The sequence below is a fragment of the Clinocottus analis genome, unplaced genomic scaffold (assembly GCF_023055335.1).
Source record: "Clinocottus analis isolate CAN_PGR_092001 unplaced genomic scaffold, fCliAna1.0.p SCAF_2, whole genome shotgun sequence".
Lineage (NCBI taxonomy): Eukaryota > Metazoa > Chordata > Actinopteri > Perciformes > Cottidae > Clinocottus > Clinocottus analis.
Window position 1 is genome coordinate 22,562,222 of NW_027175931.1, and position 27,641 is coordinate 22,589,862.

The following is a 27,641-nucleotide window of genomic DNA, read 5'->3' on the forward strand; positions in this document are numbered from 1 at the left end:
GTTACAAGTGACACTCCATTAGGAGCATGGAGGACACTTGACGGTCATCAAGTCAAGCTGGTATAATCCTCCAGTCATATCGAAGTCATCATGTTATCTACTGTGTCAACAGCAAGAATTATACTACTCTGTCAGTGTGATAATGTCATTTCCTCTGCCTTATCTGCCATGCTTTCAGTCTAATTGAGCCTGCAGCATTAACCTGTTTTAAACGTAGATTTCCAATATCCACGCCGCACTTTTTTCATTTTCAGTTCAATGGACAGACCTACTAAATATACAGCACTGGAAGCCAGTGGGATTATAATCTAATATTTACAATTGAATGAAAGCATGTGAGTTAAATTATTTCCGAATGTTACCGGTATCTGCAATCTGGATGTTTTAGGACCGCAATCAGGCTTAAACTTACACTTTAAATTGTTCATTTGAAATAGATTAACAGTAAAGTGCTGGTGGGGGGGAATTAGCAAACATCCGATCCGAAACAATGCAGAATAGAGACAAAAGGCATTTGCGATCAGCATGTCAAGAGGCTCAAGACTTCAGATAACTTAATTTCCAATAAGCCAATTCAGATACGTATATTATTCAAGACTCAATGGATCATTTCAAACTGGCATTGTGCCGAACGCCCTGAGCAACAGCCGCTCTAAACAGGATTTAATCCATATGAGCGAGCAGAGTGTGACGCTTGAAAGGATGCAATAGTGCTATCAATTTCCATTCAAGATAGAGGGAGGAATGTCAATGTGCTATATTTCCTTTGCTCTTGCTTTCACCCGTCCAAGAATCAAGTGAAGCTCGGAGGTTAATTTGCAGAGACAGATCCGCATGACACCAAGGCCAGATCGCATCCAATCGTGAAAAGCGTAATTTCGGCTTTGAAATCTTTAGAATCCGTTTGAATGCGAATATCTCCAGTAAACAGTTTGAAAACACATGCCGTCTTCTCTGCCTCCGTCTAACCACGAGAAATGCACCTATGTATATTACACATTTTTACCTCCCTCCCCCCTCACCCAACCCCCCACAGCTTTTCCAACACATTCAGTACAATCTGAAAACAATATCTCTTCACATTTCCCTGGCAGAGGAGCTGACAGAGAACCGACAGCCGGGTGAGCCCTTGCTCATCAGTTCATCGGCTCGCGAAAGCGCTCCGACCGCACATTCTTTCGGACAGACTCGAGTTGTGCGTTCTGGAGATGTTTAGATTATACATGCGTATTGCGTTTCAGATCTATTGCGATGGCTTCCGGTGCACACACTGTAGGTTGTACGCGTCAGATTCATTCCGGGGGATGTGTTTATGCAATTCCGTTCCTATATGCCTATAGGTTATAATCATCGTAGCATTTAACTGTGAACGGCTCTGCCTCACTGCTTACAGTATGTAAGTCCATAACTGGGTAGTAAATAATTTTTATAGGCTTTTTGCCCGTTCCGTTTTGACAATGTCCTCACAAGGAAAAAGCCAGCCTAATGCACCTAAAGCCCTGCTGCCTCACTGCAAATCAACTGACTCTTTCTGTATGCGAACACACACACACACACACACACACACACACAGAAACACACACACACACACACACACACACACACACACTGCTGTGTTTTGCTGGTTGAAGAGGTGTCATAAAAGCTTGCTCGGTCACCATGCTGAATTCAAATGAAAAAGCACTTCTTTTTTTACTGTCGTTTGTCAATTTCACACTGGCATACAATAACCGAGCAAATGTGGATCCAGGCGGAGGAGAGAGTTCAGGAAAAAGGCCGGTCTGTGTTTTACATTTAAAACCTGCAAACTGTGAGAATTAGGTATCAGCCAACTGGGATTAACGTGAACCAACGGTATTATCATGATTATCATTGTTAATGAATAGAAACAGCCATATCATCGAGACGTTTTTTTGCTGTGTGTCCGCTGGTTGCATAAAACGACACAGAAATACAGAAATAAATAAATGAAGAAATATGTGTAGACACATAAATACAGGCATAACTAAATGAAGAAATACAGAGATATCAAAAAAGATTAATTTAATGATGTCCTGTTTAGGTATAACTTATATTTATATATTCCTGTATTTATTTATGCATTTATTTAAGCATTTATTTATTTTTTCATGTATGTATTTATACATTTATTTATTTATTCCTGTGTTTATTTATTCATACATTTATTTAAGCTTTTATTTATTTATTCTTGTATTTATTAATGCATTTATTTATTTATACCTAAATAATTTTAAATCCTCCATATGTGACAGGTGAAGGGAGTAAATGAAGTGATGACGAGTCAAGAGGGAACAAAACGCCAATATTTACCCTCAGCAAAGATTAATATAGGTTGAGGGGATATTTGTTCTGCCTGTGGGCAGCACTAAGTGGGGGTCAACCACACGCACACACACACGCACACACACACACACGCACACACACACACACACACACACACACACACACACACACTATTGGTTGAGGCTGCAACTTTGCCTGTTAAAAGTTCACAAAAGTTCAACTCTACGTGATGAGAAGAGGTTAATTTGCTCTGCTGCCTGAAGCGAATGTTTTATTTGCTTCTGGTCTGATCGCAGGAGACATGTCTGGCCATCGCAGTGTGACTTCTGGTTGCATTTTTCCAAAATTATGTTTCAACTGGTCCTTTTTGAATCCTTTCATAGAATGGATGTGAACGGGAGGCAAACATTCACTGAAGTTTGACCGTGCCCCAAGTCTGATGTCGTCAACGAGCCGTTGATCTTGGAACAGCAGGAAAAAAAGTGCTAGAAAAGTATATTATACGTTAACTTTAAGGGTAAAAGCACCGGCCAGGTAATTCTGTACATCCGTTTTTTAATTATGCAAGTAGACAATGGAGGCTACTTCAATTAAGCACACAGAAAGTGGTCTTTGTTCTTGGAAGGGATCACATTTCCCTCTTACGTGCTCGCCTTGCGCGTAAATGATCGACGAGAAGGCTTTGACATCGATATGCAGCTGATTTGAATGTGCAATCATTTTAATTTATTAGGCGCGAGATCCAGCAGCGAGACCCAGCGTCGACGAGGAACGTTAATGAGTGCTGCTGGTAGAGCTTTGGAGTGGAATAACACGATGTGTTCTCCTCCTGTGCAAAGCTGGAGTCTGAGCGCCGGACATCTGCACTTCTTTGAGAGTCGTATTACAGCTAATGATAGCCAGCAGCGTCAAATAAAAGCACCGGCATCACTCGCACCAATAATCACAATGACAGCAGCGGCAACCAAAGGGAATTAGCTTAACTCATTAAAAGGAGGTGTGAGCAAAGCCCCCAAAGCCTAATTAATGTGTTGAATGCATTATAAACATTATTGCCCTCGTCATCCTCATCCCAACGTCCCCTTTCATGCAGACTGTGTGACCTTTGCCAAAAGAGGGAATCCTATAGCTTTGTGGCTCGGCCACTTCTGTCTGGAGATCGTTTTTAGAGGGGTGTGTGCGTGTGTGCGTGTGTCTGTGTGTGTGTGTGTGTGTGTGTGTTTGTGCGTGTGTGTGCATGTGTGTGCGTGTGAGTGTGTGGCAGAATGTAACAATCTCATTGCAGAGCTAAATCTTTATCTGGTGCAGCACTGGCACCTGCAGCAAGCTGAAAAAAAATTAAATAAATTAAAGGAAAAGTCAGCCTCCCCTTACTTTTTATGGGCTATGCAACAGAGTCGCAGTGCGAGAGTGGATGTGACACATTTGCCGCACACACTTCATCGCAGAGTCAGCTGTTAAGCACGGATATGAGGCAGACGCTGGAGATGGAGATGGAGACAGCGGCTAGTTCGTGTCTCCCATGAGGATTTTCTGTTTGCCTTAAAGAACATTTTGGTGGCCTGTGATGTATCAGAATGCTTTTTTTTTGAATACCTGCCGCTGTAGAGTACCTGCCCGTGTGTGTTTATCTGCTCTCTCCAAATGAAGGGCCATGGTGCTCAGAGAACCAATTGCCGCTTTTACAACATACTTGAATCGAAACTAAAAAGTGTTTCATTGTCATATTCACAAATGTATATGCAGCAAAGCACGCAGTGACATGCAGCGGTTGCATTCATGGGCAGATATTATGCAGGGGGAGCAGTTTAAGTGTCCAGTAGTTGCTTTGCTTAAAGGCATCATGGCAGGGCCCGGGAGGCACCTCTCACTGGCAACTCTACAGCTCCAGTCCACACTCTGTGGGAAACAGCCCACTGTTTTTAATCCTCTGTCTATTTTACACATTGACAACAAGTTTGTCAATGTCTAATAGCTTTGCAGTCAGTCATGTGTGTGAGTGGGCCAAGATTAGGTTTGCAGAAAAGTACAGCGGTCCCCACGGCCCGCGCTGCAGTCCCAGTCCACCGAAACTAAACATTTACAATGCCGACCCAACTGTTGTCATAAAATATTCAATTGGATCCTTAAAAAATGGAGCTCGCTGTCAGGAAGTGTATAAAGCTGGCAGGGGGAGTTTACCGAGGGCCTTGAGTGAGAGGGATAATTTGTCATCTGAAGTAAAATAGATATTTAAGCACCATATTTCATGTGCTAATTGATGTGGACCTGGTGAAAGTTCAGGTTGGTGGATCAGAAGACAACAAGAGAGCGTCGCATGGCTCTGTTGGATCCAGTCCCCTGCTCAGCAGATATATGAGCGACAGGAAATAAATACATCATGTCAGCAAACGGCTCTTTTAGTGACTTGTCGAAACGCCTTTTTCGCTCTCCACACTTTCCACTCGTCTCCAGACCGGCCGTTGACATCAGAAAATCTTCGACCTCGCTCGACTGAAGTGAGCCGAAGCGAGCAGAAAGCAGACGGACGCCAGGGAGCAGCGAGCGAGCTTTAAAGCGCCGAAGTTCACTGGATGCCGTCTGGTTGGCTCCCCTGATTTGCAGTAGAGCGTTCAATTCGGCTCGTTTTGTTGAAGTCACGAGGGTTCGGCCATTATCTGGAAGACTTTTTGTGCTCATCGTTTTCAATAGATCCTTTGTTGGTTGATGCAGATTGAGGAGAAACCGTTTCCTCCACCCTTCACTAAAGCTGCTATTAAAAAAAGAAACCGGGAACCTAAATTGCTATAACATCGCCTCAATGTAATTTCTTGAACCATATTTTATGTAAATAAAAAAACCTGCATAAAAGGTTACATTTAAATAAAGTAGCACCATCGTAGCACTCTGGTGGCACTCACTGATTGCTCTTTGTAGTTTAACTTTATTGAATAAATTGTACTTTCTTGATTCTTGTTGTTGTGAGTTGTACTAATGCTTGAATGCACTTATTGTAAGTGGATAAAAGCGTCAGCGAAATGAAATGTAGTGTAATTTAGTTACGTATTGTAAGACTTTCAATTATTCTCCCTGCAATCACAGTTTAAATACAGTTAACGGCGTCTCTACGCGTTGGAGAAAGAAACACAGATTTGTGTTCAATTTTAAGTTTTCACTCAGTATGCGTCGATATCTGAGCTCTTGGCCAATAATGATGTTGCGGCTCCCGCTAGGTGACGTGTATTTGAGCTACGCGGTAGATTGCACAAAGGTTGGATACAGTCGGCTCCAAATACTTCCCTGACTGATTAAACAAGCCACCAAGGATGTTCCGATGAACAATGGCCGCCTTTCTTTCTCGCTGTTGTTTCAGGGTCAACAGGAACATTCCTCACGGTTCACAGCCCGGCACACAAGTTACCCACAGAGCAGAGGTAATGTTCTGTTGAATGCTCAGAAAACACTTAAAAAACGCCAGCACCATTGAGTTTCAGCTCTGTGGCAGAGACAAATGATGTATAATTGAACGTGTTTAAATGCCGTTGAAGAAAAAACTCTTAACATGGGAAATAAATGCAATGCAGCAAACCGGCACTTAAGGGACTGTGAGGTATTTTGTGTTGTTAATCTCATAGAAGAGGAAATGGGGAACAGAATTACAAGATGCATCTTGCCCATATTACGGAGGGGGAAGTGAAGACGCTACAGCTTGTTAAATATTGTTTTAAGATGTGAGCGATAGCTCTTCAAAACAGAGTTAGTCATGCTTTTTTAGTCAATTGAATTTGAGAAGACTTTAGACTCTAAATGAGCCGAGACTACATTGAACGCTAACCTACATCTTTAACTATTTTCACCATGACTGGATTTCAGCATTTTATAACAGTTCCCTTTAACTTAAATCAACCATTACTTACAATAAGGACTGGCTGAGGCTTTCTTAGAGTGAAGGTACTGTGCTCTCAGCACAGCCTGAATAGAACTATGTAAACGCTCCTTTACCCAAATCCAGCTCGCATTACAAGAGCAGCAGACGGCATCACGAAAAGTCACACACCAGGTTTCACCATTCAAAAACACATATTTACTCAAATGAATACAATTTCACGTGACAAGTGCACAAGTCAGAATTACATGACACTGTATGTATTATATGAGTTGAGAGAGAGAAAAAAGACAAACTGTTGATGTTGATCTACCTTTCAATAAAAAGAGAAAAACAACAACAACAGGAAAACACCATCTGTTTACCACCGCGGTCATAAAAGGCTTCCTCCCAGGGGGATCGGACTGTCCAAAAGGCACAACATCAGGGCACTGCCCTTCCACTACTAAATGCCATCCGAGCTCAGTAGTGCTGAACCTTCTCAAGCCATGCAGAACTTGAACCACTTTGACTTTTTTTTTTTTTTTTTATGCTGCTGAAAAGGCTTATCAGCAAGGGAATTATAGCAGAAATCTTTTTTTTCTTCTCCTTTTTTTGTTGAAAAGATAGAATTTGGGAAAGTCTTCCTGTGGAATGACACGCTCGGAGTAGCTGGTGAGCCAAGCACAAAGTGCCCAAGCAAAAAAAAAGAAAAAAACAAGGATTTCAAGCCTGGCCACCCGCCAAACCAACAGACAATAAAGCGCTTCATGCCTGACAAGGCCAACAGAAATTGGGCGATTGGTGAGAGCCCATCGCGATGCAGCAGAGGCACCGTGTATACAGTATGATAGTTAACATTCCACAAAGGACAGGAGGCCCCGTGTGAGACACCGGCTTCCTCTCCATCTGCTTTGAGATGTCTGCGTATCCAGTGCCTCTTATCAGTCTGTGTCCTTCTATTTGCAGTGCATAGATTAAGTGCAGATGTGAAATGGGAGTTAGCGGGACCGAGGCCTGGAATCTGGGTTTTATTTCAGGATCAGCTGCTGAAAGTTTAGACCCATTCAGTGTGACGAGTAGGTTTTATTTCTTTTCCAGGATACGACTGGCTTATCTGCCGTCATCTCCTAGCAGCTACAAACCTTACAAATAGAAGCACCATCTGGGAGCCATTGCAGTTAAAGTAAAGCAGAAAGTCAAGGCTCATCTCGTACAATTCACAATATTTCATGTTTGGCGGATAGTATCCATCCCTCGTAGAGACAGATTTCATGCGTTTGGGGAACATGTGTCGGCTTGAGATGCGCTAATTGAGTTTCAGCAGACCGACTGCTTTCAAATGACATAAAAACCAGAATGAAACCTTCTGGTCATCTCCTCTTTCCCCCGCCTGCCTCGCCCCAACCAGATGCGCCCACTATGACTGGCGCCGATCTGGGAAACATTTCAGGAATTTCCTCTGTGTGCCCGCTCATGCGACAGTAAACTGTTTATCATGAAGTGAAAGGTGTTGGGTGCAAAGCGCTCTGACGAATGAGCTTTTCGTGAACGATATTTGAGCCAATGACAGACAGCTGAATACTCGCGTTTGGCACTTTTCAACCTGACAATCACCCGCCTCCACATTGTCGTTAGCTCGCCGTTATCCCCGCTTTTGTATCTGCGTATAGCTCAATGCGAGATATGCAGTCTGCTGTTTGGAAACAGCATCATATGTTCCACTGATGCAGCTGTCAGAAACTAGCACACAAAGCACATAAAAAAAAGTCTGAATTTCCTTGTAGACCTTCTATTCCCCCTCAAACTAAACGTCAACATAAGTGTCTCCATAAAAGTTCCATTGTGACTCGTCTATTCTCAGCTGTGGCTTCGCTGCATTTTTATCAAATGTAATGAATGGTGTGCGGATATGTTTATAAAACCATGAATAAAAAGTCCTGAAAGGAAAACTTATCTCTGCGGATCGCACTATATTCTTTTGTTTCTCATGGGGTTGAAATAATTAGTTTGTTGCCACCGACAAGTCTTTTGTAGTAAAACAATGAATTATTGAACAGCTGTGGCACGATATATCAGTTTTGTATTTGGTGACATAAAATGGACTATTATCCTGGCCTTTACACTTTAAAAGAGGTTTTTGGTTTGCGGAACAGTGATTTAATGACCGGGGGGGCAGAATATAATATGCTCACGATGGGTTTATGGCGACTTTATGTTAACTACTGCATTCCCTTTGCATTCATTCTACAAATGGGTATGATTAAAAGACAAATCTGACGTTATTTACTTTTTATGTGAGCGTTAACAAAACCCCCCTTATCTTCAGCTGCTGGTCACAGCAACTGGGACCATTTCAACTTGTGACTTTAGGGTGGCTTTATTCCATCTTTTGCAGAGTGGATCATACAAACTATATTGTGGAATACCTGACACATCTGGGTTTTACACAGTAAACATGATTTATACAAGTTGTTTATTACAGTTCTAGGATATTTGGGAAATTACATTGTTGCCAACTTTCCTAACTACCGGGTATAGCCTGTAGTTAGGGAGGTCACTGCGCAGTCTTTGCAAAGCTCAGCGGATGTATTTGTAACAATTTTCAAAATGTCCCGTTTATTTGGTCTAAGGAGATTTAAAGAGGTCTAGTTGAAAAAATAGCAAGTTCACAAACAACTTTTTATCCCAAATATAAACTCCATGTGTTGAAACTCAAATGTTCATGTCATTAGGTTTATATATTCTAAAAGCATAATAGCGGGCCTTGGAATCAAACTATATGACGTTAGCATGCTTTTAAGCTCCTTCAGATGATTCAGCTGTGGCGCGGTGAACCGCATAAATATTTCCATGAAATGATTTCTTAAATGTTTTTCTGTGAGGAATCTGTGAGACGAGAAAAGGTTTGTCAAACGTCGTACAATGCTCATCTTGATCCACAACAGCAGGAAACAGCTGGTTATCTGGAGATAGTTTTTGGTGTCCAATAAGGACAATTGATGCAGATTTTAATGCTGAATCTATATTTATTTGGCCTCGACTAGATAAAAGGAAGTTTTTAATTATTTACGACGGAGCTCAATTTATGCCACGGTGGCACTGTAGTGAAAACTGTGAATGAAATTGGGACGTACAAACACGCTTGATGTAAGTCACGGGCCTGGCAACCTGTCTTATCGTCACTGAGCTTGGTATACATGCCCTGATTCTGGAAGAAAATGAGCTAGAAAATGAGCCCAGTATCTATCGTATCTTATTAAGCACTGTCAACCACAGCTTTACACCACCAAGTGTGGCAAGTCATTAGCAGCTTAAAGTTCATATGCAGGAGCAGTGAAGGGGAAAAAAAGGTTGCTTTCACTTCAAAGTGTGCTCCACCTCGGCTTAATCTTCCTGGAAAACTATATCAAAAAGCCCCTTTTTCACATCTTGTGGATTTATAAAACAATACAGCGTTTACATATGACTTCAGTTGCATTGCTGACACTAGTGTCCCAGGAGATTTAAAACACGTGCACGAGGAGAATAAGCTTTACTTTCTGCATTGGCAACGTCACAATCAGCCAGGAGCTCAAAGGGCAGCGATCAGAGCGGCGTTTTCTCGCGTATTCCTGTGATCTGATGAGACAGAAGACTGCAAGGGTGAAGAGAAAAGAGATGATGCAAAGAGGGTGCCTTTCAAGCAAGTAGAGAGGGATGCAGTAGGAAGGGGGGCAGTGTGTGCTATGAATAGATTTTTACTTATTAAATCCATCACAGCTGAATGTACTGCATCCTATAGTCGCTGTGACGAGTCATCGCTGCAAGTTATTGCCATTACTCTTCACAGCTTGCGATGTCATTTCATTTCTCTTTCTGTCTTTGCTTGTCACCTTAATTTGTTTTTTTATTCCTTCGCAATTAGATGCTCTATCAGAAAATAAACCCGCAAACGAATATGTATTCTTTTTCTATCGTTTTCTTTTGTGCGTACAAATGCAGTAAAAACATGAAGCTGCAAAGCAGTTTCCCCTCTTTGAGCTATCTAGATTCATGACCCCAAAATATACACCGTATGTATAAAAAAAAGAAAAGAAAGGAAGAAAAAAGCGAGCCGATTTAAAAACAACGCAACCTCGTGCACATATCTGCCCTAATGGTCCCGGACAGCCGTCAAATGACCACCACTGCACCAGAAAGACAGAGTTACCACATATGCCGGAGCCTCGTTTGAGGCGCCGCCTGAGAGCCAACCGGCCCTGTGTCACACCGAGTTTGTCGGCAAGTAGTTTTTTCTTCCTGCTTGAGAAAATATTTTCAAGCTCTGCATAATTGATAAATTAGCCAAAACATTGCTAGTTCAGAACGACGGGGGTGTCACGGTCTACGCTTCCATCTACAGCAATTAAAACACTTACGAGGATTAGAGTTTTGCGAAAAACTAAATTAAAATGATGCGCGGTGCCTTTGCGCCTGTCAAATTGGTTAGGATGACACGATATTCCATAAAGCCACATGGCCGGCACGAAGGTGACCCACATCTTCAAAGGGCAACTCTTTCCGTCGTAGAAAGGTAGCCACACTTTGAATGTCAGGAGGGACACGCTCACATTCAGCCACATGAATACGAGCCTTTATATTAGCGTCAATGGGACGGCCCTGTATTTTAGCAGCCGATGCTGCAAAACCTCCACGATGCACAGTCAAGAGGCGCAGTATATAAAGTATACATGGGAATGTCACAGGGTGTAAGAGCTGGAGCACTTAAACCTTACTACCTTAAAGTTCATTGGGTTTGTCCTCAAAAGCCTCCCCATTCTAAGTGTTATTCCAAACTAAGTCTTTTCAGTATCCAACACCCTCTCCACACTTAGACTGGAAAAAAAGGTTGCCGTTAAAAGTCTGCTCCTTCACGGAGAGTGGAGTCCTAATGAAAATGTGTTGGCCTGTTAGAGAACCGAGGACTGCAAACCTGCAGCTGATCTCATTTGCATATCAGACTTGTTAAATCAGATGCACAGCAAAGGTAATTCCTGCCTCGAGGCACTTCTCTGCACGTCTACTTTTGCAAAACAAATGCAAAGAATGTCGTACAGTGAAGTATGAAGCCGGAAAGCCAAATTACATTGGGAAAAAGTAAACAATAGAGGAATTAAACTCATCGCAGTGTTCAAGCAGATCAATGAACAACAAGGAGTTCCATGTTCTGTAACTGTGTGCCGTTGAGGTTTTTCCCTTTCAGTTCCTGGTACTGTGACTTTGTACCACTTTGAGGAGTGTTGAGGTAATTCCAACCTCATAGTCTTTCCACAGCTGAATAAAACTGGTGTGCAGAGAAAGGATCACAACATAGGGGCCGCCTGTCTACATTGGTTTACCCCATTCTTTGTACCAAATGTCTCTACTTTGCCAATGTCCAAATTAATACAAATAAGGCTGGACAAACCAATTTCTGTCAAAATGCTCCCGCTCATGAAGCATTAAGGCCAGACAAGCATGTGCTCTTTCTCCCTTTTGCTTTAAACACCTACAAAAACCTCTATGGTGTCACAAAGAAATGTGCATCCTTACCAAGCGTCTTCTTTCCTCTTCAACAGTGGTCAACAGCTGGGAGAACTCTTTGAATGACTGGGCTGAAATAAAAAGAAACATCATTGACACAAAACACCATATAGTAAAATGTGAAATACTGCATGTTTTGGTCAGTGAATGCATCAATGTGTAAAACGCATCTCGCACAATATGTTAACATTTGAAACAGACTACGCGGTGATGCACTATGTTGTTGTATTCAGATAAGGTGGGGGGGAGGGAGAAATATATTTTAACACAGTAGCTCAGTCGTTAAAACATCAGATGTTCCTGACACCCCAGAAGCACTGTAGCCTGGTGCTAAAATCTTTATTTGCAATGCAGCTTCGGAGATTTCGTTGTCGCACATTTTAGAACCTAATAAAATCATGCAGCTGTCCAACTTAAAACCAACACATGCAGTAAAAAGAAAAAAGAAAGCGATACTTCAATTGAATGGAATCCACTGATTGCGTCTCTACTTTCTTCCCCCTGCTGGGCTTTAAAAGATGCTGTTAACGTGCAGGAGTGACTGATGTGGACGAGATGCCTTCACGCCATCTGGTCCATACGGTCCTTTGGTAGCTGGTGTGTGATGTTCTGAGAGGCCAGATGAACGCGCCGCGTCGAGCCTCATCCTTTTGAGACTTGTGACCCCGATAGCTTCCCGCCTTCATTAAATAGAGGGCTCGATACCGTGTGGCCTCTGTTGGTCAGCCCTCGTGTCAGCCCTTGTGTCGGCCCGCGTACGGGCATTTAGCGGCGGCCGGGCCGCCTCGCTTGCCAAACACTGTAACATCATTATCGGCCGAGACGGCCTGGCACGGAGAGCCGTGCATCATCTCGGACATTTCGACCCATTTACACACCAAAGCTTTTAAAAGACCAAGGAGCAATGATTTTGTGCCAGTGGTCCTGCAGGCAGGCTGGCCTCCTATTAATTCCGCTAGCTCCTTTATCAACAGCACAATCCTCTCAGGGGGTAAAGGGCACAGCTGGAGCCGTTGATGGGACAAGATTAGACTCAGAAGAAAGGAAACGGGAGTCAAAGTGAGGTTACGGCTTGCATATCATACACTGGTAAATGGAAGGAAGGCAATAAACCTGATGAATCACTGAGGGAAATAAAATAAAATTCACTATCTCAAGAGTGTGGACCATGCTAATAAATATAAATAAAGAGACATTGACTGTACATGTAGAGTGTTTTTCTGGATATTATAAGATTTTTCTTGGGATCAATTGATTAGATTTAAATGCCGTTCTGCTTGCTATTTAACTTTTTAGATCTATACCGCATCTGACTCTTAGAGACTAAAGGATTGACCTTCTGAGAGAAGGGCATGTAACTTTTCTAAAAATCTAAATTTCTATATCCACATCAATCTTTTGTCCCCATTGATTCCCGGATAACTGGCAAAGAAATGTGAATGTCACTGCAGGAAGTCGAGGAGCGAAATCAATAAAAGGTCAGGTGAACACGTCTGGCAGCACCACGCAGGATCTCGGTGTTGTGTGGGGAAGTTGGGAGCATCAAAGTGATCTGTACCAATACTGCATCAAGATCACGGCTGGCATTCACGAAAGGGTCCAGCTATGTCAGTCAGAAAGCTCACTGTCATTGATGACTAGATAGATTGTTCCATTCCCCCCCTCACTCAAACAGTAATGATGGCCTTTTCTCTCCGAGGCGGTGAGTGAACACGGTAGTGTAGCTTCGAGTATGAAGAAATCTTTTCTCGTTGTCTTTATTGAACAAAATTCCTTACCTTGTAGTTGCACTAAGTGTGTTATGTTGGCTGTAAGCAATGAGTTTGTGTGCTGTGGATGCTAGAAATTTAAAATCTTGCAGAATAATGATGCTATCTCACAATCTGAATATTGATTTTTAATGTTATTATATAACGTTATTTGTTGTATCCGCGGCGTTCTTTATTTAAGTCCTCCCAAGTGAATTTACGAGTGTCTGCATTACACAGTCAATCAAACATTTCCAAACAGTTGCCCGTGGCTCGGTCGTCTGAGCCACAGGCAACTGGCTTCTAACGGTGCGCGTGGTTTGCACTGTAAACACTGAGCTGGCCCATCGACGTACAAACAGGTGGGCAGCTAGAACATCCACTGTTCAATGTGCGATCGACGGTGCTCTTGATCGAGGGCCAGGGACGAGTTGCATGGTCTCAAATTAAAGCGCGTTGGATTCTAATGAGGCTTGGATTTGGGTGTGGACTTTTCCTATAAGCTTAATTTGTCGTCTGCATCCCCTGCCCATCGTCCAGCCTCTTCAGCTTTGGGAGAAAAGGAGTAAAGCAGGACTATTCATTACACATTCAGATGAACATTACAGCCTCATGTAGAGGAGGTCGATATCCAGTCCAACCCCTTACAGATGAACAGTAGTTCAGCATTCTCCAGCGCCACAAAGTGAAGGGCTCAAGCTGGGGATAATGAGCAGTGCAAAATAGAAAAAAGGGAAAAGAGGGAGAAGAGGCCAGACTGGGAGTCCTGCCCATTAGAGCCAAAGAGACCCTCTGCACAGCTGCTTTCATATTCCTGTTGGAGGCTAGGAGGGTCGCACCTCCATTAATCTCTGACACTGATCACAATTAGTCCCTCTGATCCTTTATAGGCTTGAAAAGATACAGAGGAAGCATCATAAGCAAATCAATAGCATCAATTATGCATGTATCGCAGACATCTTTTGGATCTATACTCAAAGGTCAAATCCCGTTCCAAGAATTTGCAGTAGTGTGCTTTGTAGTGTCCGAAAACAGCTCGCAATGATTGATAAAGCACCCCCATTTTTTTCTATTTACTTATGTACAATTGGTCAAATATAATTATGGCATATGTTGAGCACTTGGGCCCGAGCCAGACGACACGTTTCGGCACTACAGCCAGTAGGGTTCAGACACCTCCCGAGTAAATTTAAATGGACATGAAAGAAAAGGTTCTGATCGAGGTGACAAACTGAGCGATTGGGAAGAGCAAGGAGGGAGGAAGAGTAAAAGCTTACCAATGTTCACCTCGTCGTCTGTCTCTGCATCACCGATGCACTCAAACTGGAACTCCTGCAGGGACTGGGAGAACTTCTGGACGGCGGCGGAGAGATCTGGAAAGTGGAGATGTGTCTGAGCATCACAATGAAACATTGCACAAATGAATCCCCGACAAGAAAAAATATATAGAACGTCCAGGCTCAATATTACAATAACTACAGCATCGATGTAGTGGAACTTAGAAAGCGTAATGGCTCAATAACTTTGTGGAGCAGCAGAGCGAGATAATGCACTTTTGTGATCTGCTGACTGTCCAGTTCCATGCCCACTGACATTCATACAACAGCAGTTCTGCAAGTAGCTGCAATATCTTTTAAATTTACTTCATCGCTTGTCCATTGATCATCATAGCGACATCTGTCCGGAAAAATTAAGCCCAGCTGAGCAGTCTAACCTTTGTGTCAAAAATGATACAGTACACATAGAGTTAAAAACGTTGGGATGCTCTCTCTGCTTGATATACATCCATAATTTATTGCATTCGAGGAGTTTAGTGATAAAGGGTTGACCCAATTTTTGAAAGTCAACATTTTTGTATTACAGCGCGCAGGCTGGAAAAAGTCCTGCATTTAATTAAGATATTCGCCGGTGATATCAGTGGAAATACAGATGTCTCTACACGCTCAGTATTTTTTCAATTGAAAATTTGCAATCAACAATTCACTTTCAATTACTTTAAACAACCCTAGATATTTTAAGAGGATACAGGATATATTTTGGTCCAACAGTTTGATAGCTTGAATGGGTCTGAATAGTACAGTACGCATGGGCTTTAGCAATCGTTGTTGAAAAGAACGATAAGCCAGAATTGACCAAGAGCAACTGTTTACTGTTTGTAGTGATGAGTGTACCAAGAGCGTACCAGAGAAGTTTCAACAGCGGCTCACCTAATACTGAAAGCTTGAACTCACGCCTTGTCGTTGTTGCAGTTTACCTCCATGTCTGTACAAAATGTTATCACTTCAACATTTTGACATTTGTGTGAAATTGTCAGAAGCATTCTGAAGTCTTGAGTTGTGGCCCAAAAACTTGTTTTCGCTGTCACTTTGACCACCAACATTTAATCAGTTGATCATTAGGTGCGAGTAGGAATGAAATCCACCATCTACATCAACTTCTTTATTATCTACGGACAAAAAGGCGAGTAGATGTAATTTATATTTACAATTTTTCTCAGAATAAACATCATGTTTGTTGTGACCACTATTTTTTTTTCCTCCCTTTTCCAACGATAAGTTGTAAAACTAATAGTTTCACTTTTAGGAAAATCTTTTAAAAGTTTATGTGGAGTTTCATAAACTTAAACTGCCCAATTAGCCAACATCATAACTGTCATAACTGCTGAACTGCCTAATTTGCTGATTTGCAGGGGTTGGAAGTTGACCTCTCTGAAATAATTCAACAAGCTCGACACAAATCTTCTGTTATTTTGAGACAGAGGAGCTCGTGCTTTGTTTTAAAGTGCTGAAGCTCAGTGGGTCGAACGGGTCGTCCTTTAACCACAAGGGTGGCGGTTTAATCACTGGCTCCTGCTGTACGTATGTCACAGTGCCCTTGAGCAGGGCACCGAACCTCAAGTCGCTCATTGGGCGCTTCAAAGCCCGCTGCTCCTGATGCGCATAAAGCAGCATGGTGATGATGATTGAAATAAAGATTAAACTATTAAAACATTTCTTTAATGGCATGGATTTAGAGTTATGACTTGAAAATACATTTAAACAATGACTGTGCAAGACAAAAACAACCAAAACTCTTAGGGTGTGAAATACAATCTGGATTTTGTCTTTAAGTTGCTAAATTAGTCTCAAATCAATCTATTTCCTGCACGCAGCTCTCAACGGTGCTAGCAATGCTAACAGTGCTAGAAAATGCTAGCAGCGCAAACTACAGCAAAAGTGCTGACTGAGCTGAACTGTGTTTACCCGGCGTAAGAGCGCCACGCAGAGCGGCTGCTGTGAGCTGGCCAGTGTGGCACGCTCACATACACCGTCAAGGCCGTGCACAGAGACACACACACACACACACACACACACTTCTCTGCTCAGGGAGACACTACATCTTTCCATAACGTTTAACGCTCTGGATACTGAATCCAGGGACTTCATCAAGGACTCATAAATGTGTGAAAATGTCGACCTATAAATGTAAAGCATTCAATGATCTGGATCTGATTCACACAAAAATCAAACACGTTGGGAGGAAAAGCAATTTGGCTGTTTTCTAACCCGCGAGTCGAAGTAACTGCAGAGCTGACCAGTGAATTGCTGACCCGGTCCACCAAATCACTTCTGATTTTATTTCTTATTCTCCAACTGATTTAAATTTGTTTCATACCTCGGTTACATAAAGGTCAGTGTGTGGGTCTGCTGTGGTTGCACTGCATGTCGATTCTTGCTTTGGTGGAAGTAACCTGTTTACAAGTACTTTACAGAGTGGGATGGAGCTTCAGCACATAACGGAGGCTTTTACCATTTCATAATTTATAATTATAACACGAAATGGAGGTTCTGAAATACTCTATTATTATAGTTACCAGCCCACGCGGTTTAAAATGTACACAATTTTCTTACATCCAGTGCCTCTTTAATTGCTTCTCTCCTTTTCTTCTCTCAGCGACAGCCACTTAAAAAAAGAAGAAACAAATCTTCTTGAAAAGAAAGAAAGGCACATATTAATATACACAGCCTACTGCTTATGATTACTGTATGCATGTACAGTTATGCATGCTTTTCATCCTCTGCATGTGCTTCATATCTTGGCATTATACATGTAAGAGTGCTGAAGTAGGATCCCTTATATAACAACATTTACTTCAACATAAAAAGTCTAAAGTGTGACACTCTCAAAATAAAAGCAGTCATTTTGTTGGTCTCAACCTACCCAACTTCACATTTTTTAACCAATAAAAACAGATTTCCCCAAAGTAGCTGATCATTTTCATCAACTGCTGTAATGACAGCGGGAAGTTAAAAGGTATAAAATGAGTGTCCTTCAAATTTGGAGTGTCTTGTCTAAGTCTACAATGGATTTGGTGTTGAAACCTATACGGCTTCTACTGTGACAACAATAGTTTATTCAACAGACATCCCGGAGTACAGACCGGCCTTAAAAGCCCACAAAAATCAATGCTCTCATCTCCACAGGAACATAAATTGCTTGGAAAGCCTGATAAAAAAAAAAGACTCATGTGAGAATTGTCAGCGGGTAGCTTTCTCTCTTCCAAAGAGCAAGCATTGTTGCATTGTGTCTCAGTGTATTTTAGTTATTGCTTGAAACAGAATAACAAGACTTTTACTCAATGAGACCACAGATTGAAAGGCTCTTAAAGACATCTGCACAATATTGAATGAGCGCGTCTGACCACTTGTGAATGTTGCTGAGTCGGCTTTGAGTGGAACTTTTTTTCCACTGCATTGTGCCAGTGAAGTGCTTCTATCATTCCTGCTTTGACTCAAAAGGCTGCTGATTTGAAATCAATAGCTTGCTGCAGTCGTCTGGATATGCTCGCGGGGCCATCAATAATGGATGATGTGCTAGCTGTGACGTTCAGGTGGCCCCCGACCCCACAAAACAGAGCTATTGTTACAGTCAACCGAGTGCTCTGGACAGCCACCAAAAAGCAAGGAATTGAGAAAAGCTTTGACAAAATCAACATGATCATCTGGTCTTTGCAATCATCAAGAAACAGTCGCCAATATCAAGTCTGGATATGTTTGCGTAGCACAGCAGTATCTCAAACTGCGGAGACGCTCATATGTAGTGAACCGATAAGACGTGTTTACTTGTTCTTCAATCAGATGGTCCCTGATTTAAAAACTATTTATTGGGATTTAGTCATTTTGTATACTTTGCCCACAGAATTGAAACCTTTTGAGGAACTCGTTGCCTCTAAATTTAGCTCCAGGGACATTTTACCCCCCAAAAAGACCCTGGTCTGGGCAGTAGCGTGGGATAGTTAAAACGAAACCTATTGCATGCTAATTACACACACACACACACACACACACACACACACACACACACACACACACACACACACACAGTAGGGAAGCCAAAAGAATCTAATTTGAGGCAGCGTTACGACTTTCTGCTCCGGGCGCTTTCTCAGCGTCTCTGTCTCAACAGATTTTGTGCCTAAACAAGTCACTGTATGTATGCTGCAATCTGAATCACGTGCAAGTGCCCATTCACACATTTAACACATTGTTGGAGGACCTGCTCTCTGTATGGCCCCAACCACTCTATAGGGCACAGCCGACTGGCGTTATTCACTCTCGTGGGTCTGGGGGTATTACTTTATGAAAGTAGAGGAACTTTTGGGTTGAGGGTTGCGGGGATGAAAAAAAGTATAAAAGAAAAATGAGAGGGAGACAGCTCGAGTGAGCTAAGAGAGCTAAAAGTATGAGAGTTTTCTCCATAATGTTTCAGGACTGTTACTTTCCAAAGCACAAATACAGTAAATACTCAAACCCCCCGTATATTTTTCACTTTGGAGACTGTGTTTTCCTCCTCTGCATGTCATTCATTACATCCAGCATGAAGCTGGAAAGATTACGCATAAATGTCATCGCAGTAAGAGAAACCTAAGGTTTCTTTAGATGAAACGGGCGGCCACAGGCTGCAGCCTAACTTGCCTAATCGCCCCACTGCTATGGTAATAACGCATACAACAATGGGCTGAAAAAACGTTTTAGTTCGCGGAAAGAAGCTCCGTGATAAAAATGATTAGAGAACGTCTTTGCGTAAATGTGACTCAGAGCAAAGGTGTTTAACCCTTTTTGTTAACCGAAAAACCTTTTATTGCATTCTGAGCACCATATCACTCCAACAAAAAGAGAAAATAATGCTCATCTTAGCATTTAGCATTCCACAAATACAGCCCCATTTGGGTTTTGCCAGCTGCTGGAGAGGAGGTGGGAGCGCACTTTGGGTCCATATTTCTGTGAAACAAATAGGCTGCAGTACCCACAAGCTTTGGCTATGTTCACTCACTCGCCTCATGTTCATGCCATCTAAAATAATGTGCGTTATTTTCACCACCATCAGTCGAGCCCTCTTCATGTTTCAGCAGCAGCCTCCTGTGCAGGACTCCATGCACGCTGCTTGCTTTTGCCAGCTTTAATTTACGCTTTTTGAAGGAGAGAGGAAACGGAGCGTGTTGTGCCTGTTAAATAAATACATTAATAGTGTAATAACGAGATGAATATCCAAAGGTTAGTTTTGTTTTGCATCCCCACTTTAAATGAACGTGCCTCAACAGCCTGAATGAGCACTGTGTAGGATTTCAGCCGTAGCAAACACCAGCAGAGCTTAAGGAAATCGGTTTCCTACATGATGATGCTCTCCAGTAACACCCTGCTGCTGCTTTACCTTAATGTGAACGTATGCCTGAGTAAATATGTGCCTTATTTTAATTAGAGCAGGGCTCGAAAAAAAAAGACCTGGCACAACAAGTTTGTGTTTGTTTTCTGTTCATATGCATAATTTATGGAGTTTGGGAATCACCTCAAATGATTTTGGCCCTATGCTCATTAGTGGATACGGCGGGAAATATTGCTCAAGCAGTGAAAAAAATAAAGAAACCAACTCAGTTGAAGTGATCACAAGACCGTGCAGCAAAGATTAATGTGAACGGAATTGGTTTAAAGGAAGATAAATGAACAGCTTATCTATTTTTTAACCTTAGGCAAGCAGTAAAGGCAAGATCAGTGTGACACGCGTGTGGACACGCTTGTGGAAACAATGCAAGCAAAGACTCTGCCGTCCGGCTGCTTGAACCGTTTAAATGTTTAAATGCTAACTATTGCTATTCTGCAACCCAATAGTTTTTGTCTACTGATGGATTATGTTTTTGTTCATTAGCTTTTTAACTGAGCAAATCCGTTCATACTCAGCTAAACGACAAGGCAAGTGCATAAAAGCATGTTTATGGTGCTCTATGCAGGTTTGTCTGCCATAAGTGGCCATATTACAAGTATAAGAGTAAATAACACCTCACAGTTGATGCAATATCCAGCAGCAGGCCACAAAGGCTTCCATTGGTGGAGCAAAGGAGAGAAAAGACAGAAAAGAGGCATCTTCTTGCAGGTGTAGAGGAAGCAGAGACTTTGCAGATATTTCATCTTACTCCTCTACATCTCTTCTGACAGAGGCAGGGAATTTGGTGCGCTCCACTTTGAGCATGTGTGGAGAAAAAGAGCCGTTCTGTGCAGCCGAGTAATAAAAGGAGAGAAGCTCGTCTTTGATAAGGTCTGAATCTGAAAACAGTATTTACCACATAAAGTGGAGCAGTGGAAATAAAAGGAAAGAAAGAGCTATTGAAGCATGAGTAACAAAGGTAAAAAAAGACCTATTTTAGAAATTTTGACTCATTAATACACTATTTATACCACCACCTTAAAATAGTCTCTTCTAATTTTATGACACTTAAAAAACGTTTTATCCGCCCCTCCTCCCTGCGTGCGATTTCTAACAAAACACACATTTGACCTGCACTGATGGTTCTTCACACAGCGGGCATGCACAAAGAGGAAGCACAAAGAGCGATCGCTATGGTGCACCCGTCCTCCTGCGGGGGCTTTACGTCACAGGGCAGCGCGCTGACCGCCCAGCCGGACCGAGCCGGGGCTGGATGGAGCTCCTCAGGTCAGTGCCCGGTGTGTGAGAGAGAGCGAGAGCGAGCGAGAGGACCACGGCTGTCAGTCAGCGCACAGCAGAGCCCCCCCCTGGGTACACCCTTTATCTCGTCTCCAGGGCAACCGCATAGGCTACTACCAAATTCTGTCAGCTGACAGCCCGACAAAACACAGACAGCCCTGCAGGGGAGTCTGCAGGGTTTGGTTTTTTATCTGTCATACAGGTATATTAAACTATACTACACAAATACTGTACTCTCTTGGCTCGATGTATTATCATGTAGTCAATGCATCTATACTCTCAAATTTGATATAGCTATTGCGAAAACATCAGTATAATGTACCAGTATCCCAGAACATTGAAAAACTCTAAACTTACTTAACCATGAACCAACCTTATTATCCATTAGAACGTCTACATTTCAGAAAAGGACCTTCAAATACAAAAGGTAGTGAATTTAACAGCTGCAGTCTTTTAATTGCTTCAGGTTTCAGTGCAACGTGTGAAGGCCTCCAAGGACACCAACGCATTTAGGTCGCACTTGCAAGGGCATTGGTCATAGAAACTACTTGACAAATATATAAGTAGTTTAAATTAAATCGCAAACAACAAAGAGCAGACATGAAGCTTGAAATGAACCAACAGCGGTGTGACAAATGCAGAAAAAGTACTTGTTTCCATTTGATCGTCAAGCGGACAAAATGTAGCAGAAACAATGTGAAGAAGGCGCTTTTCCACCAAGTGGTTTGGAGCAATTGATCTTGCAGTTTGGTCTGATGTTGGGGCTACAGCTATAGGCTTGGTAATACGGCAGTAGACAGAGTAAAAGAAGTAGAGATCACGAACTGGAAACAAAACCAAGAGAAAAATACCGAAGGCCTTCGGGAATTTGTTTCGACTGGACGGGTTTTAAGAGTTCTTCGATGTGAGCCGCTATCAGACATGTTTCATGTTGTCTGCAGACAAATCTAAATATATTTGGGAAGACCAAAAAGGTCAGTTAAATATTCACTACTTCACAACTCAACTGTCACAGGCGTTTTCATATTTCATTTAGTGCAGACTCTTCTTAAACAAAAAGGCAAAAAATGTTTTGAAGCAAATTTCTGTTTCTGTAGAGCTTTGTGAATGAGAAACACGTGCAAGCTGGTGCCTCCAAAGTCCTTTTCCACAATGTATTTCCGGTGTTATTTTTAAAATTACAGCCTCTAAACATTAAGTATTTCAAAAATGTCCTGTTGGCTGGCATGTTCAGGCATGATGGGACGTCAGCGAGCTGCTCTTCTGTGTAAAGCGACTGACGTACTCATTACAGCACTAATTGCTGAGCAGCAGCCCTGTTGCTCTTCCTCACCTGCCAATGTTCTTTGAGGTTCTAATTTAGTACTTTAACACAAATTACAGCAAAGAAAAGCTTTTAGAAACACGGGCTGAACTAGCAGCTCGCAGCACCCACATATTGGTCTTTTCACAAAGCACAAATGCACTCCTCTCTGTGTATATGGCCGTCGTAGAGAGAAACACGTCTCATCAGCGAGACCCTGCTGATTTCAGATGAGACGCTGTTCAAACGGAGAACGCCTCCGTGCACCGGCTTAATGAGAGACCAGTAGATCTCTTTGATGCAACAGTAGGGTGCATTGCGCCACTTTGATTCCATTTGGAGGGATTGTAACGTTGGTAACAAGAACAAAAAACTGAAACAAAACCTTCTTATCTAATAGCTGCACACTTGCTGCCGTAGAAGCGTGCAGTTACTTTAGGTAGCAGTTGGTCAACCTGCAAACCAGTTCTTAAGTAACAGGAAGCTCTCGGCCGAATAAAACATGAAGGGAAGAGATTAGCGAACATAGTGTCTGTTGCACAGTGATACAGACTATACACACACACACACACACACACACACACACACACACACACACACAGTGTGTTCTACTATTAAAATAGCAGTTGGTGATGCTATTAAAACCGTTTTCACATCACTGATTTACAGAGCAGGCAAAGAAGTTTGGGTTGGTGTAAAGACACGATCGGGAACTCAACTTCATGTTACCACGTCTCTGTGTATTGTTTAATGGAATAAACATCAGTAATCTATAATGAAAGCCAATTATTCTAAATAGATTTCAGCAATGCACAGGTCACTGATGATCAGAATGTGAGAGAAAGTTACCTCCTATAACCACTTATCACTGCAGAAAACATTTCTGCATTGTGAGCTAAATTGTTGAAAACTATGGAAGAAATGGAATATGCTCACAGCGGGTCTTTGCTATGAAGCTGATGCAATGCTGCAGCCTATTATTAAGCTCCAAAGGAAAAAGTTCTGAGTTATTAGCCCTGCGATTCAGCTAGGATAAAATTAAAGCCGGCCTGGCCAGCCTCCACCATCAGTCTACAGCGAGATTTCCCCTCAGAAGAGGCACATGCAACACAACTGACACAACTTCTGACAGAGAGGAACTGGCCCCTGAAAAGAAAAGAATAAGAAGTGTTGGACTTTTAACACAAATAAGATTTGACAACACGTTATTTTGAGTGAGGCCTTCTCGCTCCTTGCGAGGCAGGCACAATTAGCGGAGAATACCCTTCAAAGCAAGACAATACATTTCAAAAAAGGGAGGCGTGTGAAGCGAATTTAGACCTCACATTGTCCAAACGATTCCTGGCAAAACTTGGCCACCCACGCTGGAGACTTTCTAATGTGGCATCCAAAGTCTGAGTTTAGCATCTGCGTAGGCTCAGTCTGCATGCAAATTCACCGCTGTTTGCCACGCACAACGTAAAGGACACTCGTGCCGTTGTTTGCCAACACAAGTGTGCATGGGTTGTTTTTAACGGGTATCCTACACAAATCGCGTGTTTACCCGAGCAGAAGCACTGCTAGACCATGCGACGAAGGTATTTTCATCTAAACAGACGAGCGTTGCATTTGTTTTTGGGAAACACAAAACTTAGCTCAAACACTTTTTCATGTCAAATAATGAACGTTGCAGAGGACAAACGCATCACCTTCTCCTTTTCAGTCGGAGGAAGCAACAAAAAGCAGCAATGCCAGGCGAGAGAGAGCGCCGTGACAATCACTTTGACTGACAGAGGAACAACAGAGTGCTTCAGAACAGACCTCAAATCTGGAGTCTAACACATTTCCCCCCGCGCAGGCTGATGGGAGGAGGCTTTAAGGAACACAACGTCTAATCCCTTTTATCAAAATCTGTCCACAAAAGCACGGGAGGCCTCTCGCAGTGCTGCGTGAGCCACAGCGCTCAGTTGGCTTTTTTTTTTTTTTAACAAGTCGCACAACGTCCTGCTGTATATTTCCGCTGCCGTTACACAAGCTTAAATTCATCAGAGTGGCTAGAGAGGCTGCAATACGTTATGAAAATGGTATAATGCATGTGAAACACATTAGGTGTGGGAATCACCAGAGTTCCCAAGTTACAATATTATTACAATACTATATTATCATGATACTGCGATATACTGAGTATTGTGATATTTGCGAGGCACTACCTTTCTATAACCGCAAATTGTCCCCGAACGATGGGTTTCTCAACATATTTGATCTAATAAGATAAAGTTTTCAGTCGGTTCATCTCACTTCAATCATTTTTATTGCAGAAAAATGGCATTTTAAAGCAGACAAACTGACCAACACTGTCATAATATTGCACTTGACAAATTATACTGTTTGTATTCCAGTCTATTACCGCTCAACGAGCAGTAAAGGGGTGTGGCTTATCTCTGTGCAAACAGTTATCATTTCCCCCATCCACCATGGAAATAACCATTTTTTCTGCTGTAAACTTGTTGTGGAAATCCCAAAAACAGACGGAGGATTTCTAATTTCTTTCTCCGATGTCTCCATCTTTGTTTTGACCAACTTCCTACACAGCACCATCTAGTGGACAGAAAAAACAATGAATTTAATTGTTCTAGGACCAAAAAAAGTTATAATTGACATAATAAAAAATCAATACCTGGCTTTTATGTATCAATACAATACTGCCTCGCAAAATATTATGATATTGTGGTGTATAAAATCCCCCCCCCCCCCACCACACCCTTAAAACTAATACACCCACACACTGAGGCCGAATTACGTCCGGCCAAATGCTATCTGTGGGAGGATGGAGGGGGGTGGTTGGTTACACAAGCATGTTTACAGGACATTTCCTGTGGCTGAGCCTTGGGAGCATCATCTGTCCTCAGACAAACAAACAGGCAAGAGTTCCCAAAGCTGAGAGTTATTGTGAAATCACTTTAAGAGAAGAGAAAAAAAAAAAGCCTTTGCGTCACATCTCCATCAAATTAAACAGTGACTCATTTTAGCTCTATCAAGTACCTCAAAATACCTCGGAATAATGCAGGAGCACAGTTGGAGCAAGTAAAGAAGCCATTAAATACTGCAGTTTTATTTATTTTATAATAACACCCGTGCGTGTCAGCCGTTCATTACTGCATGTGTCCCAGGGAGGAAGCATCACTCTAGCTGGGGAACAGGCGTGGGCACGCGGGTGATGGCTAAGACTCTGTCAGCGAACATAATAACAGACTGTCTTCTAGTTCAGACTGGGGCTGATCTGCCGGCATTCTTTTAGGCTTAACGACAATTAAAAACTTACTCAGATTCAAGAATCACCTTAAAGAGCAGAATAAAAAGGAGAAGACAAAGAAAAAAAAAGGTTTTAACAACAGCTGTGAAGAGAATTAGAAGAGAAAGTGAATTTGCACCTTAAAATTGGGAATTCTAATATTTTAGGCTGCTGCCTTTCAGAGCAGGTATCTGGAAGAATTGTAGGAGTACACGCCCCACCTGCTCACCGTTATGAGCGGGGAACAAGCGGGTGGCTCGTTATTTTGCGAATGTGGACAAATTATGTGTGAAGGACACGAGCCATTGCCCAAAGGCTGCCTGAGTCTCGGAGGACTCCATCACTGCACTGGGACCAGCTGTGGGCCTTTAGCGCAGTGTTTTTCATTCACATGTATCAGTGACATTAAAATGTGATCCATATTTGACACGTATAGCCAATGTATCACATAATAACGGTCTGTGTCTTGGCAGCGTCTTTTAACAATACTCCATTTTCTGTCAGCAGCTTAGTTTAAACCAGTCCGTCGAGCAACTGTGACATCACTGGTAGCGCTCTGAAAGGATGTTGTGGAGCTTGCCCTCTAAATCAATTGGCCTGCTGTATGGCAGCCGCTCTCAGGAGGACACCAGCTCAGACACAAGGCAACTACAGGCTCAGCGTGAAATGACGGAGCGCAAATTAAACAAGTTCTTGTTTGAAAACAAGTCATCCAGGGATGGTGAGCTGAACAGTCTCAAGTTTTTTGTTTCCCGGAAGTTAGCCAGTCCGTGCCCGCCGACAAATGCTAATGAATATCGGCTTTACAGTGCAAGGCAGGTGGCAGAAAGAAAAATGCAAATGGGATGCCCTGCGGTGCTCTGTGTGCGTTTGATGCAGAGTGATCAACATGATGAGGTGTTCTGATTCTGATATCCAACCATGATGGAGAGGCTGCACAATTCCTGCGCCATGTCAATCATTTTGTTTATTTAAAAATGAATATGAGTTAAAATTGTCACTCTCTCTGTCTCTCTGTCACACACACACATGCACACAGACACACAGTGAGTGAAGACGACATAAAGATGCAATTTGTAACACCTTCCAGTCCAAATTAAGCCTAACATGTGGAACATAGACTTGAATTCCAATTGTCCATGAAATAAAAGTTACAATGTTTGTGTATACTGTTGATTATTGTTCTGTGAAAGAAAAAAATAGGAGCTTTCAGTCATGGTGACTGCGGCTCCAAAGAAAAAAAACTTGACATGATAGTTAGTTTCCACCTAAAACAGCAACCCAGGTCTGATAATTAAATACAGGTGAACCAGCTGACATTTTGTTTCTCACTATCTGAACACTACCACAAAGATTAAAAGTATATGTTAGCCTCCGACGTTGCCTGGCTACCTACCCAAATGCTTTGTAGACTCACCGACCACATCTAAAATGTATCCTGATTGGCCTTGTGTCTGTGGTTTCTCCCAGCCGACTCACAAAGGGATAATTAGTACCTTTGGTGTATTCAATTACTGCAGTCATGCAAGAGGGTTAATAAAAGTCAGCAGTTGTTATTTGTACCAGGTGTGAACAGTCAGTGCCAGCCACAGATAGTAAGCTGAAGCTATTTACTGCATCTGCAGATAGATACCTCGTACCTGCAACACA

At 42.4% G+C, this 27,641-nt stretch overlaps 1 protein-coding gene across 2 annotated transcripts in view; it reads right to left on the minus strand.

Annotated features, from left to right (window-relative positions):
- LOC137790206 (rho GTPase-activating protein 42) overlaps positions 1–27,641 on the minus strand; it is a 54,404-nt gene that overhangs the window by 23,642 nt on the left and 3,121 nt on the right. For both annotated transcript variants that reach the window (XM_068584196.1, XM_068584195.1), the window contains exons 2-3: positions 14,718–14,813; positions 11,702–11,763 (exon numbers count right to left, since the gene is read on the minus strand). In XM_068584196.1, the coding sequence (XP_068440297.1) occupies positions 11,702–11,763; positions 14,718–14,813 (158 nt within the window). The remainder of the gene's footprint in view (positions 1–11,701; positions 11,764–14,717; positions 14,814–27,641) is intronic.